Source organism: Takifugu flavidus, chromosome 9 (assembly GCF_003711565.1).
Source record: "Takifugu flavidus isolate HTHZ2018 chromosome 9, ASM371156v2, whole genome shotgun sequence".
NCBI classification, from domain to species: Eukaryota; Metazoa; Chordata; class Actinopteri; order Tetraodontiformes; family Tetraodontidae; genus Takifugu; species Takifugu flavidus.
Genome location: NC_079528.1, coordinates 6,949,385 through 6,966,660, shown reverse-complemented (window position 1 = coordinate 6,966,660; position 17,276 = coordinate 6,949,385). Strand labels below are relative to the sequence as shown.

The 17,276-nt window shown below is 40.6% G+C and overlaps 1 protein-coding gene across 4 annotated transcripts in view; it reads left to right on the top strand.

The window, feature by feature from the left end:
- fstl5 (follistatin-like 5) overlaps positions 1 to 14,768 on the top strand; it is a 107,388-nt gene extending 92,620 nt beyond the window's left edge. For all 4 annotated transcript variants that reach the window (XM_057043233.1, XM_057043236.1, XM_057043235.1 and 1 more), the window contains 6 exons: positions 2,704 to 2,730; positions 2,941 to 3,059; positions 5,330 to 5,479; positions 7,642 to 7,749; positions 8,613 to 8,737; positions 12,467 to 14,768. In XM_057043233.1, the coding sequence (XP_056899213.1) occupies positions 2,704 to 2,730; positions 2,941 to 3,059; positions 5,330 to 5,479; positions 7,642 to 7,749; positions 8,613 to 8,737; positions 12,467 to 13,169 (1,232 nt within the window). In that variant the 3' untranslated portion in view covers positions 13,170 to 14,768. The remainder of the gene's footprint in view (positions 1 to 2,703; positions 2,731 to 2,940; positions 3,060 to 5,329; positions 5,480 to 7,641; positions 7,750 to 8,612; positions 8,738 to 12,466) is intronic.
- The last annotated feature ends 2,508 nt before the right edge of the window (positions 14,769 to 17,276 follow it).

The following is a 17,276-nucleotide window of genomic DNA, read 5'->3' as shown; positions in this document are numbered from 1 at the left end:
TTTAGAAATGAATGCTTTGCATTCCAGAAGGCATTATGTCTACTGCAGGAATAATGTTGGGTTAAAAGGGAAAATATAGACATGCAATAAACAATTAATGAACATGAATTTGAGAATTTCTATGATCCTAAAGTAAAGGTGGCATTTACAGTTTAGAGGAAAATAATAATAGAATTCAAAATAGTGCCTTTTCAAGCAATTCTATCCTCACATTCACACAGTCCTGGTTGGTGCTTAATGTATTCCACTTTTTTCCCAATCTCTTTCATTTTGCTCATGGAGAACAGTGATAAGTGAAGTTGGATAAATACTATAAATTAGTCATGTTGCCTACCGAAACTACCACCAAATGCACAAAATCAAAGGTTTGTGAATCATTTGAGTCCAGGCTTTTGTGCTGTGGGTTAACCTGCCATTTGGCAGACACATGAAGAATCTTTTTTGGCAAAGCTGCAGTCATGGCTTGTGGTAAACTTGGCCTGTAGTATTATCTTTATTTATATAGAGCATTTTAAAAGCCAGGGTGTTTTGCTGTCCAATGTGCATGAACAGCTAAAAAAAAAGAGCACAAAAACAGAAATAAAAGAAAAATAGGATACCCTAAAGCCATGTATAACACTGCATAAAAGAGGGCTTTTAGGAGAGACTTAAAAGATTCACTGACCCTGGAAACTGTATCTCCTCTGGCAGGTCGAAGCCCAAAGACCTGACAGCAAAAGCCTGGTCAATGTTTTCTGTCTAGACTTTGCATCAAGCAAAAGGGGCCAAAACCCATGGCTCTCAACCTGCAGGCTGCCCATTCTCACTTTGACAACTGTGTATCAAAGCAAAACAGGCTTCAAAAGTGTAAATCATCTGGAAATAAAGAGTAATGATGTTACTATTACTTTGATTAAAAATGCTTTTTTTTTTCTTATTCTTGCTGCAGCGAGATCAAAGAGTAGTTTAAATATGACCCTTGCTTTGAAATACACAGAAGGATGTGCACAGGCAAATGCTGCCAGGAGTCCTCTTGGATCTCCGTTGGAAAGTGAAGCAAATTCCTGCGTGCACAGAACTGAAATTTCGCATTTCCCTCTCCTGCGACCCAGTCGTTCTACCTGTATTAGGCATTCGTGGGCTTCTGCCATGCCTAGTGAATGCCATGGGCTGTTTAGCTCACTGTTGTGGCGGCGTGCTCAAGTAAACAAATTGAATTTATGTAACCTTGCTGACGGGAACAGACTGCGAAATCCAGGCAGGCTGGCCAATGCTGCACTCCCGATGTAGCAGTTATGACCAACCTGCCGCCTACAGTGGCAGCCAACTTGTTTTGTTATATGGATGATGAAGTTGATGTATGGGCTGCAAGTTTGTGCAGAGCAGCCACAGTCTTTCCTCACAGTGATGAATAGCATCAATACTGTGGGCTATTGGAAAAGACCAGGGCACATAACATCCCATCTTAAATCCTCTTTTTAATTTTCTCCATTTACTTTTTCTGGCCCATCTTAAAAAGACAGTTTTCTTTTGTTTTGTCCAACCTGTCCTCGTCGCCATTTTTACAATCACCCCTTTGTGCAACTTTTAATCATTTAAAACCTATGCAAGACTGCACAAGGGACACTTGACAAGGCAATTTTAAATTCTAACCCAGACTATACACTGGTGTCTACTTGTCTTTGTACCCACTTCTCTTCCCACCCTTTCTGTCTCTGTATCTGTCCACCCGGGGCTGCAGAAATGAGCATTGCAATAGAGACAAGATTAGAATCGGATGTGAATTGGGCTGGAGATTGGTTTGTAGACTGAAAATAGATGGCATGTTGCAGAAGCAGAGAAAAGATCAAGGGACAGGAACAACGAGGAAGAAGGTCACAAATACAGAGCCTATGTGAGAGAATTGTAGTGCGGCTGCTGCTGGTGTCAAGGATAAGAATGATTGAGTAGCACAGTTTGCCCCAGTGTTTGCATCCCGATTTCCCTTTTATTTCTCCTTTTTGGGGTTCGGAAAAGGTTCAATGGAAAAAAAGCATTTAAGCTTACGCCTATCAAATCTACTGATTTGTTGTCTGAATTAATGGAAGCATCGAGTCTCATTTTAGATCAGGCCAGGGTGCCCTAATTACAAGTTTAAACATTTAGGCAAAGCTTGATCTTTTAGTTAAAGCCCCCTGACTTTAAAATCACCTCGGTAATGAAACCACATCTTTTTACCAGTCTTTTGCAAATTTGTTTCTTAAATATATGCAGTTTGCATCTCGGTCATGTGTAAAGAGCTTTGTGGCTCTATTACAGATTTACTCTCCACAAAATGAACTTAATGAGAAAGTACCTGTGTGAGAAGGAGCACTCTAATGATTTATGACCGACTAAATCAGTAACCTGCTAACATCGTTGAGGATTGATGATGCTTCCCTCATCATTTCACACTTTAAATTAATGCCTGACGACCTAAAAATTCTTTGGTTGCAGCTGTGTACATCCAGAGTATACAGCTGAACAGTTTGTCCAGCGGTTGGTATCAAATTATTTCCTAGCAGAGAGCTCCATCGATTACTTGTTGCTATAGGTGTCAGGGAGGTTGTTTCCATAAAACTTTCATGTGGTCTGCTTTCCTGTTTGACTCAACAGGTGTTAGTGTTGGGTATTAACGCTCACAAAAGGGACTATCGATTCTTACATTGATTTCCAACTGTCCTTTCCTCTTTCTCTCCCTCACAGTGGCAAACATTTTATGGCGAGAAGAAGGTACGTCAAGACTGTAGCTGCTTCATATCACTGTTCATGAAACTGACTTAATTGAATCTTGGTAATAGGGTTAGTGAACTGCAATGAGTAGGAACTGATACTTTGGAAATAGATGGTGTTGTTGCCGGCTCGTTTCTGTGGCAAATGGTCATGCTGTGCAGTCCGACTGCTTTTTGGATTCTGTAACGACTGTTTTTGCTTTCTCTGCAGGACTGGGTATTGGGAACATGTTCTATGTGTTTTATGAAGACGGCATTAAAGTCATTCAACCTGTGGCATGCGAGATACAAAGACACATTAAACCCAGCGAGAAGCTGCTGGCTCTGCAGGTAAGTGCTTCTGGAAAAATGAAAAGGGAAAATGGGGTTTTTATTTTTTGTTTTCCCCCAGCACCGAGTTATTTTAAAAGTGTTATTTTGAAGTGGAATATAGTCTGTGTTGGCTCTGAGTGAAAGCTAAAAATATAAGACAGCTTCCTCCTGACAGATCTTCCTGGCAACTTAAGACTCTAAAGATGCTGAAATTTGAAGTCAATTCACTGTCCCTCAACACAGGAGCATATAATTTATTTCAACAATAAAATGGATTTGTAGTGTTATCAGCTGCTGTACAATGCAATAACTTAGTAGGCTGTTAACCTATAGCTGACAGCACCAGCTGGAATCTTCAGTATTTGCCAGACTGGTAAATTGTGGGGGGTAAAACTAATTACCTAAAAAATGCAACCTAATGTCTCTTTAAGAGCTCATAATAATGTAGTAAATTCTACTCCAACGAAGGTACCGAGCGGAGTCAGCATGTCTCTGTATCCTGAGTACACCTGTAGTATTTATTGCAAGTGCATGTGGTCTGGCCATCGTCTGAGAGAACACGCCGCCATCCTCCACCATTTATCTTGGAAGCATTCAAGCGGCACAATATTCAGAGCAGGTTGCTGATGGAGACCTGTTAGATTTACATCTGTTCCCCAGTGAGCGCTTTCCTCTAAGCTGCTTCAGGAGCGCTGCTCTTATTGGATGGCTAAAATACAAAGATGAATCCATGAATGCACAGCAATCAACCAGGCATTCCTCAGAGAGGTGTTTGTATTAGGATATCAATCTGCTGCTGTCAAGGGGGATCGCTGTGTGAACACATGCGGCCACTCACAGCGTGGCGCTCACAAAGGAGCTGTGCTTCAGTTGTTTGTAGCAATTTAGAGTCCCCTCATTATTTTTACCAACAGTATACATTGGTCAGGAAAAAATATAAAATATCAAGATCCAGTTGAGCACACAGCAGTTGGGATGGAACCCGTTGAAGCTACCTTCAGAAAACTGGAGTGCATCCTTGACATGTTGATTAGTTCAGTTTGTCTACTCATAGCTCCAATTTTGTGTCATAATATCGGATCAACATATCATAATCACACTTAATGAGAACATTCCACATGGCTCCATGGCACTGAAAAGTTTCAGTCTTGGAAAGTACACCGGAGCGCCCCTTATTAAATCTATAAAATGTTCTTTGCAGTATGGATTTCAGTGAATCTATGAAAAATGTGTGTTTTGTGTATTGTCAGAGGGTCTATGACACATCAGCTGCTAAATAAATCAAACAGAACAGCCACAGTGCCCACATGCAGACAGACATATGCAACACACACAAATACAGGGAGGATTGCGGCTGCCTCCATTTGCACTTTCACTTGGGCATCAGCTGTTCGATTTCTCGCCTCTTCAGAGGTGCAAAAGATATTTGCAGCTCTGTAACACCAAGTGACCACATTGTAAGTAAAGGGGTTTCTCAGGGTTCAATAACAGTGAGTCAACACTGATTCCAGTTTTTGGCTAGCTTTTAATAACACATTTCCAGCCTATTTATGATTGAAAACACTGACAGATGGTGCAACAAAAATTACAGCTACAAAAGAAATGAAAAGCTTGTCATGTACACCCCCCAGTACCTCTTTTTTCCCCATTCTGCATTCAGAAACCCTCTTTGTGGGTTTTATTTTCATACAGTTCCAAAGAAACCTGCTTTTAGCATATAAATATGGAGGACCTGAAGTACAGATGAAATGAGTTTTACTGCCCCGGCTCCCTTTCATCCCTGATTGAGTTCAGTCAGGTTCATGTATCGCCTAATGCCACTTTAACTCAGAGACTCGGGCTTTGGGGAAGGCGCCTGTCACGCTTTGTCTCTGTGGTTGTAAATATAGGGGAAGAGTTCATCCCATTATACTCTCTAAATCATACGGCCTGGAACAGATGACTGGGCAGAGCCTGGTGTCTCTCGGCATCGGTAAGGGGGCTCCAGAGACAGGAGGCCAGTTAAAGATCTTATTGGCCAGGAGAGCAAAAGCTGCCAGGGCTGGAAGTTGATCAGCAGTGGCGGGCTGCAGCTTTATTCTGAGGTCAAACAGGAGCCACAGAAAGATTTACACTCTGCTGAGTTTGTTTATTCGTGTGGTTGGAAAAATGGTGAACAAAAGACGGCTGAAGTTCAGTTATTTTATTGTTTTACATTGTGACCGAACAAGCCCAGACAGGAATAAATGCTCATACACCCGACCTTCATTTTTGTTCCCGTTATTAAAGTTTTGGCCGTTTATCTCCAGGAGGAGGTGTGCCCAACCTCACCGGGAGAGGAGGTACAGAGGTGCGTGTGGTCGTCAGCCGTCAACGTCAAGGACAAGTTTATTTATGTGACACAACCGACCTTGGATCGAGTGCTCATCGTCGACATCACATCTCAGAAGGCTGTCCAGGTAGGAAAATTGGAAAACACAGGACAGGTTAATTCTCCAGCAACACTGCACTAATTTATGATACAAGATGATAAATATTTTACACAGACTAGAAAGGAAACCCCTTCAACTGATCCTGAATGTCACCTCTCAGTAGACTTTACCTGCTATGGAACCTGCCATCACCCCGGAAATAGGTTGTCGGACAGAACATTTAGTGTCCCATTTTGACAAATTACAGAGGCTTCTTTGTCTGCCATGCCTGCAGGCATGTTTCAGATAGTTTTAGATGTGTGGAGGGTCTGGTCATTTCTATTCACCGCTCTAATTTCTGATTATGGCATCTGGCTCCCACTGAAAGAGAGGCCAGACTTCCAGAGGTTCTGAACTTGTAAAAAGTAATTGCTTACTGTGGAGAAAATGCACTGATGTTTTACCTCTGTCTATTTATTATGCAAATACTCCTGAATGAAACTTGAAGGACGAAAAGTAACTTTGCTGGAAGTTAATGCGACATCTGCTGTCTGTTGGGGTTCGTTTTCAGCTTTGTTTCAGAGTCATTGCAGGTATTTAGTATCTTATTGCTAAACTTTATTAAATTTAATGATGATGGCTGCACCTTTAAGTGACTGCTCTGGACAAAAGATGTCAATTTCCTATGGGAGTTGTATGCCCCAAATCTCAATTACTGCGTCCTTTGCTGTTCATTTGCTGAGAGGGTGAAGATGATTTTAGCTTTGACTAGGGAAAAAAAAGTGTAACATTTAGTCTGATGTGTGATATGAACTCAGGTTGGAGGCTAGAACCTCTAGATTATTTATGGAATTACCCTGTAAATAAAACAGTATATAACTGTCTGAGACAGAAAACTCAATACTGCTTTGGACTCCTTTCAGATCCTTCAGCCTTTTCCACCGGTTAAATTAAAATGGCGGACTTGACTTGACTGACATGCTCCAAGGCCTGGCTTCCAACTTTCCCACCCAGATCTCCTGCCTGTCCAGAAAATGCAACCGGCGACTTTCTTTAACTCGGCTTTTGCTGCAGATCAGATTTCTGCCATTCAATTCTACTGTTGGGAGCGAGCCAGAGCCTGCACTGAACTGCAACACTGCCATTTTCAGCTGGAATAAGATGCATTTCTCCAGTATGCATCCTTGAAGCACCTTTTTAGAGGAAGTTTAGTTTAGGGAGTGAGCAGAATTCCAATATGACAGCCATATTCAGCAAATATGGAGGCAACCATGTCTGCTTCAAGGCTCAGTGTCAATCCACTGCAGTGCCGCAGGCTTTGGTTGGCTATTTGAAACATGAACCTCACAAATGGCAAGATATACCATTTCATTTTAGGAATGTAACCGCAGTGATAATATCAATGTTGAGCACGGTTCTTAGAGACGCATATCCATTATCTTGGTGACAGGCAGCTTTTAACTGGGAGATGTTTGTGCACAAGGCTAAACCTTTGAAGCTGCAGACGCATTTACTGTGGCTCATCTGACGGATCCGCACTTGGAATCACGTTGAGCATTTTGGCTGATGATCTTGAAAATCTTCGTCAGCCAAAAAAAGAAGTTTGTCAAGATGCGAGGAACAACAAGAACACCTGTTTTCTCTGATGACTACATACGCAGAGATTAGTTGGGATACCGTTTGCAAATACCCTCTCAGGAGCTTTTAGCCCTCTCACTGAAACAGTATATCTTTTTTTTTTTTTTTTTTTTTTGAGTAGGCAATGCAGCATTAAATGGAAATCATAATATATTTGCTTTCTTTTTTAATTGCTACATGCGTTTTTATTGCCATCTTGCTCTTTTCGCTCTAACCTGCCCGTCTATCTGCACTCACGTGGACAAAATGCATGACAAATGCATTTCTCTCACATAAAACTCATCTATTGTGCAGATGTTTAATACTGCTGCAAAGTGTTATGCAAGATAAAGACAGAAAGCAATTATTCCAGTGTGGTAAAGCAATTGCGCCTGTCACTGCTGGATTCAAATACGGCTTAACACCAGGAAGGGATTATACATAAAAGAACACCTCCAGTATACCATCTTTAAAGAAGACATGCTCCTTTCAACCTCAAAAACAAAAGACTGTATATAAATTAAAGAAAAAAAATGTTTTTTATTCATCGGTTCAGAGTAATTTTGCCTTGTTTACTTGTTTCTCCATTGCAGACCGTCAGCACCGACCCTTATCCTGTCAAGCTTCACTATGACAGATCTCATGACCAAGTCTGGCTGCTGAGCTGGGGTGACATGGAGAAAAACTTCCCCATTCTCCAAGTAAGTCATAGTTGTTAAACTGTATTGTTGTTCTCCATCTGTTGTGTATCCCTGTAAAAGATTCGGTGGGGCTCAAGAATCAAGAATAGATTGATGCCGAAATTACCTGGTGATATCAATTTCTACAAATGAGTGGCTTGATTTATGGTTGATTATTCCCAAATTCATTGTATGTCTTAATTTTGCCATTTTTCCAATAGATGAAATGTGTGTAGCAGTAATGACTGCTCTCTTTCTCTAGTATTGATTTTCTTTTCCATTTGGGGAGCAATTAATAACTGGGAGTGCAGGGAGTAGGAACTGAACAGTGACACAATTTCAATTCTTTTAACTCCACAATAGTAATTTAAAAATAGACAAACATATACGTGGACAACAAATCCTCAAAGGGTAAAAATGTTGATTGAAAAACACAATTCTGCTTATTAAATTTGAGAATTATCTCTACTGCCTTAGAAAGATAAAAAGCCCCTTCTGTGACTAATCGTGGGAGAGAACTAAAGTAAATGGGTAGTTCTTTTCCTGACAGTAACGGGTCAGGGTTACATGTTTCTATATTCTGGCTACAAGTTGAATCAGTGAAGGACTCAAGATCAGATGTGATTTATTTTTTTGTCTCATTTTCTTTGAGCGTCTGATTATTTTACCTGTCGTTACCTTAAATTTGATAATTGCCCCCACGAGATGTTACAACACATCACCTCTCTCCACAGTGAGATGAGGAAAAATATTTTCACTTTCAAAAGTAAAACAGACACTTTCATTTGCAAGGATTTCTGTTGCGAGTTTTAAAATTTAGATTAGTCAGTGTACTTATGGGTTCATATTCAACACCCACCTTCCTCTGTGTCGGTGTTCATCAGGTGATTAATCAGGCCAGCGGAAGAGTTTCTCATCACACTGTGCACACACAGCCGGTCGGCAGGCGGTTCGACAGGGTGGACGACTTCTTCATTCCTGCTTCCAGCCTCATCATTAATCATATCAGGTACGTCCACTCCTGACTACTCCGAGCACAAATTGATTTGCAAGTTTAATTCACCCCATTGCCATTTTATCCATTTTTCTTATTTTTCCTGCTACAATACTACACTAATTTGTGTGATAGATACTGTAAGTGGCTGGTAATGGCGCTAATGGAGGTGCTTGGGGTAAAAAGGCCTAGTCGTAATCTGCATACCACCTGGGGGATGAAGAAATGTCCTGTGAAATTAACATTTCAAATTTGACTTTACAACGCTGCTAAATCCAACATTTTCAGAAGGAAAGTTAAATCATAGCAACTGGACTGTTTCATGAAGACGTTTCGCCTCTCATCCATGAGGATTCATCAGTTCGATATTCCTTCATGTTGATGGTGATTTGAGGCTTTTAAGAGGTCATTTGCACTGTCATACAAGAAGGGGAGTTATATATTGCACATGAAACTATTGATTCTTTCTTGTGCAAAAACAAAATAATTACATTGAAAAAAAAAAAAAACAACTTCAGAAGAGTAGAAGAGAAGAGAAAAAACAACCATGAAAAAAAATTCAAAACCTACATTTCACAATAGTCCTTTTTTGTGCATAAATGTATTGATTGGCGTTGGAATGGAGATGACGAATAGTGAATTCTGTGATGCAATTTGAGTTTGAGCTAGATGATAAAATGAGGAACTCGTCCCATGAGGAAACAGAATTGTAATTTAGATCGAGGCTCCTGATTGTAATTTTTAATACTGTGATAACATCTTTCCGTCCTGCCACTTTGAACTCAGGAGGCCAATTTGAAAAGTCATTACAGAAGCTGTGACTAATAGTTATTGATTCCCCCCTTGATTTGTATCTCCGCTGTTAAAAATGCCACTTTTATTCAATGTCCAGACGACTTTCACCGAACCAGCTGACCCATAAAAGCTGCAATTTACTAAAGATTTAGTCAAATTGGAAAGAAAGCAAAGTAAACCACTACAACCATGTGTGAAAGAGGCTAAATAAGACTTAGTACAAGAGTGACTAACGTACTTGGATCAGGGCAATGATTCAGTTGGCTTCATCCCCAATCAGCAACAAGTCTAAATATGCTGATTTGGATGTGGCTTGAAGTGCTGATGTGGCTGTTCCACATTCATCAGGCTCACCTTTGACAGGGAAACTGGTCCCTACATGCTCCACTAATGTCACACAGGTCAGCATGATACAGGAGGTCTGGATGGAGGTTTCCTGGTGTGAGCCAATAAGCAGTCATGTGTGTTGCGAGTGGTTAATTAGATCCGCTGAGGCCTTCTGGGAAGATTGTAACACCTGGAATACAAATCATCACCGCACATACCTAAGAAACCCACCCATGAATGCCCCCTGTTTACATCAACATTGAATATCTGTATTCTATCTTTAAAGGTGCAGGATTAGAGATATGACGCAGTCAGACAGGTCTACACAACACTGTAGTGTTAAATTGTGATGTTTGTGTGTTTATCATCATTTCACTAAACAATGTTGGATTGAAATGACAATTGCTCCTGAAACACTCCGACAATCCTTTCAAGGACTATTCCAGGACCTACATGTGCTTCTGAACAGCAATACGGTAGCTATCAACAACAGATGAATGAAATAATAACACATGATTATAATGGAAGCACTTAGTGAAGTTACAAGTAAATCAGTTGTGCAAAGTATACATTATTGTCCTCACTCCTGTCACATTATAGCTCTAACATATGCCAACATTGTTGTGGTATAAAATAACAAATGTGCTTGGCTTTATCTCTTACACAGCCGTATCTTACTAGCTGCTGTATTAATGCGCAGCTATACTACAGAGAGCTGGAGGTGCATCTTCATGGATATTGATAGTTTTTGGACTACAGCAGGTTTTTCCTTCAGATGTGGGGAAAGATCAAATTAACTGCTGCCTTTTGGCTTTGCGTCGTACATCAGGTGTAGTGCTCACGCAGGCGCATTGATTAGTGGGTTTGGCATGAGCACTGTGTAAACAGGCAACTTATATTCAGCAACTTCTGAGGATGTTGTAATGGCAGGGGATTCCTCCAGCAGTTAGCGAAAAAGGCAGGAACCTCTGCGGGCTGTCATTCATTAAAGCTATCGACTTTCAGTCACACAATCCTGCATATCAGCAAAAAAAAAAAAAGCTGCCATTTCTTATTTTATTTCATTAACTGGCCAGCCTGCCTTTTGGCAAAACAAACGGGGAGAGGCGTCAACTCTGCCTTTGTGCTATTTAATGATTGCTTGTGTCATCTCTTAAAGGTGTAGCCTACATTGCTCCTTTTGTTTTTGTCACCCCAAGGTCCTTCAAGAGCATCAGTGAGACCCATTCATGGCTAACCTACACATACTAGCATCATGGCATGTCGATAAAAAAGGCAGCACAGCTGAAAATAATCCTGCTCTGGAGAATCTTTAATGCATTAATCATTGGAACAAATAACAACAGCAGCTGTCAGTTTGGCTGAGAGCAATTTGGGTCTGCCAATGAAGCAACCAAGCTGTGCTCACATGGAATTGAGACCAAACAATGTCTGCTTGATCATTTATCATACAGGGGTGGGAAAAACACATTGCTGGGGGTAAAAATGATATTTTATTGACAGATCCATGCAGTATTGATCTTGAGCTTTAATAGATTACGGAGGTGTGTGTACAATAGCCATTGATTGGCTTAAAAAACAGTGAATAGAATCTCAGCAGGGTTTGATAGACAGCAGTAGTGTCGGGCTTTTCATTAAGACCTCCAACAACTGTATAATTTCATGCAACACTTTTGGCTTCCCAGGTCATAAAGCTTAAAGCTTTAATTCCTAAAATTACAACTTGTGCTAAGATTAAGTGTTTGAAACCTTTTAAGGAGCTACCAGGTCAATTATATTGAGTGAATAGAGAACATTTGAATTTTTTTAAATATACACATCACAAAAAATAACTAGCTTCAGACCACTTTATGATTTGCATCAAAGAAAAAAACCCCACAAACTTCACCTGTAAACAAACCCAGGAACCTTGTTCATTAGGACTTTGGTCTGTGGGCCAATGATGTCCGGATTGATTACTCTCCCTGCAGGGACGATTATGCGCACCATGAATTTCAAACTTCCATTTTCTATTCAGGTACAGACAGCTCGGTCATTAAATGATGAATGGTGGCAACACTGAAGTGCCTGTCAGCATCGATCAGCTCCTTCCACATTACCAATTTACACCATTCTGCTGTTAAAATATTATGCACCATTAACGGATTCATCAGTGTCCCAGAAATGAAACGTATGTAATTGGATAGTTAATGGAAGTTGGAATGACAATATAAATATCCAATCTGTAGTTGTTCAAGCGATTGACCTCTAAAAGCACGTTTTTCTCATCTTTATGCGTGTACACTATGTAATTACGCCACACAAATCAATCGACAGCTACAGTTATTCTTGAAACTGAGATCAATTTAAATTATAAAGAGCAAATAACTTTTTAAAGGAAATAAATTGTCATGGCAACTTCCACATCTCATTATGTGAAAGTGAAGAGAGAAAGACTGTGAGAACACATGTATCTAGTTTTATCATTTCTATAAGCTGATCCAAATCAAAGTATGTCATAGCCTGCATTACCCACAACTACTGTCAAATGGATGCGACCTTTCTTTAAATATTGCAATTATTCTGGCCTTGTACATACTAGGTGACTAACTGGGCCTGTAATTCCTCCTGTTTTGTCTACAGATTTGGACTCATCTTTCATCAAAATGAACCCATTTTCCACAAGATCGACCTAGAGACAACATCTTATGTGAAAAACATCAGTTTGCAGGAGTATAATTGCATCCCCAAGTCTGTAGCATACACCCATCTTGGGGGGTACTACTTTGTGAACTGCAAGCCTGACTCCACCGGAGCCACACAGCCTCAGCTCATCCTCAACAGCGTAACAGATACCGTCATCGGCCAGAACGGCGACGTCACCGGCACACCGTACATATCTCCAGATGGCCACTACTTGGTTACTGTAGATGACAGAGACGGGTTGATGAGGATTCAGATCATCTCGGAGCGGGGGGAGATCCTGGCACCCTTTGACATTCACACCAACCTCCACTTGTCTGATCTGGCCTTTCAGCGCTCCTTCACAGAACTTCATCAGTACAACATCTTTGGTAGCTCTGGCCGCCAAACCGATGTTCTGTTTGTGGAGCTGAGTTCTGGCAAAGTCAAGATGATCAAGAGCTTGAAAGAGGCCACCAAGTCATCCGAGTGGCCATGGAGCAACAGAAACAGGGTCATGGTGAGCAGTGGACTGTTTGGACAGTACCTCGCAACGCCATCCAGAGAGTCCCTCTTCATCCTGGACGGACGGCTCAACAAGCTCAACTGTGAGATCACCGATGTCCTCAAAGGCAACGTGGTGGTATGGGTTGGGGAGTCATAGATTCTAACGTGGAGGCCCTGTAAGCATTCTTTTCCTCTAAAACGGTATCGTTGCACTGAGTTCTGTTACAGATTTTTGTAATTTTGTGCGAGTGCAGTGAGGAATACTGCAGAATCAGAAACCAAATTAACCTCTTTCAAAGTTATTAACTCAATGGAGTCTTAAACTTATTGATTTTGCAGGGTGGGTCATCTTAAGACTAAACTAAAGATACCTCTTGGCGAGATTTTAAAGGAAACGTCAATTAAAATGAAACAACTAAAATAGTTAATTGGAAAATCTTGTTAATGTGTAGGTCCAGGTAAAGAGTCATGTAAGTCTCTCCATCCCCAGCTGATTTCCTGTGCCTTCAAGGAAAGTTCCCACCCCCTCATCAGAGGAATTAGCGTAATTATTCCCAGTATGGCTGCAGACCACGTCTCTTCCTCTGACCCCCTCAACCCACGGTGAGCACGGTTCGTCACGGATCTACTGCTCTCGTTTATCCGTTCATCTTATGCGAAGACTCAGTCTAATTAAAATGAGCCCCGGCTGTGAGGTCATTCTGTTTGAAGTGCAGATGGAGTGGTTCATTATGGCTATACAATCTTTAACCTTTTATCTCAAATTATAATCAGCCTTGAAAGGTTTTCAAAAATATACATATATATATTTCAAAAGGGAGAAAGATGTTTGTTTGATTGGCGGATCTTTTTTGCCCACAACATTTTAGGAAATACAGTACAAAACGTAAAAATGAATTAGTTTAGCTGTAACTTTCCAAAATTCATTTCCACATTTATCCAGTGACACGTTTGCAGTTTTGCTTTAATTTGCTGACATTTCAAGGAACGTGTAATAATAGCTAACAACAGCACTTCGACTAGAGCACGATCACGCCAGTTTTCGATCCGTGAACGTCAATGAATTCGAACCATAATTTGCAATGGATTTTCCTTTGTCTTAATAGGTGACTTGGGGAAAATACGATAGGTCATTTGGAACTTCTGTAATTATTACAAAATAACCAAGATCCCCAGTTAATACCAGTCAGATTGTGCTCTAGACTTAGAATATAGATTGATAAGGAATATTAGGCTTAAAATAGTCCACAATTCCATTGGGGGATGAATACTGAAGACAACTCTGAGTAGTCCTGTTGTAGATATTAGCTGGCAAGTTTATGAAACCTAGTTGGACACATTTCTATGCATTTTCTTCCTGGCACTCTGACCACAATGGGCATCTCTTAAATTTAGTACAAACTTTGTATTGAAGTGTACAAACTAGTCATTCTGTCTTTACTGTTAAATCTTTACTTTTTTTGAATTCCCCATCAGGCTGTTTTCAACCCCCAATGCTAATGCCCCTTTCTCTCTATTTTGTACAGTATATAGTGACTGTGAGTGCTTGAGTTTTCCATCAATGTACGAATTCAGTTTATGAACATGCTCCTTTTTAAGAACTGAAAACAAACATTACTATCTTGTACCCAAGCATATTGAACATTGTGATCACAAAAGCTCTATAGTCATGTCTTGTATTTTTCCTTCATGTGATTATTTATATAGAGAAACCACATCATTTTACCCTACAATAAAATTAGACCATGAAAAACCACATTGTAGTTTCTTTTATTTATTCACACTAGTGGCAAAGACACATGGACAGTTTCCTTCAGAGGCTACAGAATCTTGTTGCCAGTTACGCTACTTGCACACCATCTCCTCCCTCTACCATATAGAATGAGAAATTCAAGAAAATAAAACCTAACATTTCTTAGAAGAAAGGTGTGATGAAACCTCGGTCAGACTGATTTAGGGGCATTCTTGCATAGGCAGTTAAATGTCAAAAACAAAACAGATGTTTAGAATTGCTCCCCAAAGGCCAAGTAGAACTTTTTAAGCTTTAAAAAACAAATGTTCATACACAATTATACTAAAATGAGTAAGGTGAACTGTATGATTTATCAAATAACAGCTTCAGGACAACCAAAATGTCCTGTTGTATATATGCTTTATTTTTAGTGAATGCACACAGGCATGGGCAGCCTCAAACACACAAATCTCAGGGCTTAAAGGATGTGAAAAACCACCCAAAAAACAACACATTTAGGGCTGTGCTGTTCATTGTTGTTGGACTCAACAGCATTTCAAAAGGGACATTTTTAAGTCATTCACAACAAAATCAGTTTATCAAGCTACATTCATGGACACCAAGCCGATAAACATCTCTTAACTGTTAAATTGCTAAACAAATAAAATAAATTAATATAAAACTGCAAGTTCTGGCATTCTGAGGGAAATTGGAAAATGTAGAAACTTTCAGTCATCACAAATATCCAATTTAAAAAGAAATATATTGTGCTTCAAAGAGGAATAGTCACTAAGTCTTTGTCCAAACCATTTCCTTGAAGTAGACATATTAAATGGATCATTAGTGAAATCTCATACACCTCTAACAATTTATTTCACAACAAGATGGCTGTGCTACAAATATATATTGAACTGCAGCCAACACTGTCAATTGATGTATTATTCTGCTGCCTCTGGGCTATTTCCCCTTTTAAAATGGATACCTGCAGGTTCTGTCTGCTGTTTTGGATGAAAGGACCCGCCTCGCTGCATAAAACCACAACGCCATACAGCAACCTCTCCAAACCATGAAAGGGTGCCTCTGCACATCAACACCACCTGCAATACAAAGTTACTGCACTACGGTCTGCTTCAGAAAGAGGTTTCAGATCTCAGCGATGGCACTGAATATGAATGATTTACATGTCATCAAACCAAGGTAAATGTTCAAACATTTGGATTTTTTTCTTTACTTTCTGACTCGACAATTATGCCACAAGACCCGTGCGGGCAGGAGGATGAATGTGAAATTATAAAGCCAAGTTAAATAAAACCAATGGGCAAGAGGCTGGAGAATATTTTGAATTTTCAGTCTATATTTAAAAAGATACATTTCCTCTATCAGTCATAAAAATGCCATTGTTTAATTTCTTTGGAAATATAAGACAAGAAAAATAATTGCCAATTAAAAAGTACATCTCCAAAGGCTAACTGTCAAAAAATAAAATATAATCAACAGATCCAATAATTCCTCATCATGTCGCATGGATAAAGGAAATCAAAATCCACCATGAGGAGCAGCATTGTGACTCTGCGTCTTTGACAGCATCGTCAGCCTTATTGTTCCCAACATGTGTTAAACAGCACAGCTCAAAAAGAGTCTAAAAGTTTGCTGCCTGTTCTTCTGATCACCATGTTGCCCTGCGGTCCTGATGAATGTTCCCTAATGCATTCCTCCACCAGTTCCAATTTAGATTCATCTTAGGGCCACACAGCCTGGTAGTCTATATTAATATTCTTCCTTACAGGAGCCCTTTAATATAACAGCCATGTGTGTAGGAAAGAGGTCCTGGCAGTTCCTTAATTATCTATCCTCAGTCCTTTATCTTCCCCCAGTCACATGGGAGGGCCCCCCCACCCGCCACACACTTGTGTCTCATCTCCATCAGGAAAACCTAGTGCCAGACTCTGCCTCCTTATTTCATTCACAAGATCAGCAGCCTAATCATGCCGCTCCCTCCTTAATCATGTTGCTGGCTCTGCCGACATCACACCCTCTCTGCTCCGACTGTACCGAGGAATCAGACTGCTGATTGAGGCCACTGATGGCTCTGCTCCCTGTCCCGGTTCCAGCAACCCGCTTTCTCCCCACTCCCTCTCAAATAATCAGTGTACAACTGTGTAAAAGTAGATGGTGGCAAATTGATTTTCTCTCAGTGAGAGAAGCTTCCCTCTGCTACGTAAAAGGACTCGCCACAGTGCAGCGTGTTACAGCCAAATATGAAAATGCATTTTAAACATTTAAAACGGTGTGTCGCGAACTTTTCAAACGCAGGTCACACATCTGCCGATGACAGCTGCATTAACTGTGGTTCACGATACTGACAGGAAATGCCTTGGGGCACGTTTTTTTGGCGAGCTGCCGGCCATGACGCTAAGGGAGAAAGATGCCTGTGGACTCTTGCTGACAGAGATGCAGACGGTCCCGTCGCCTGACTCGCCTGACTGATCTTGTCCCGATAGCGCGCTGGTCAGCAATGACAAGAGCCACCGC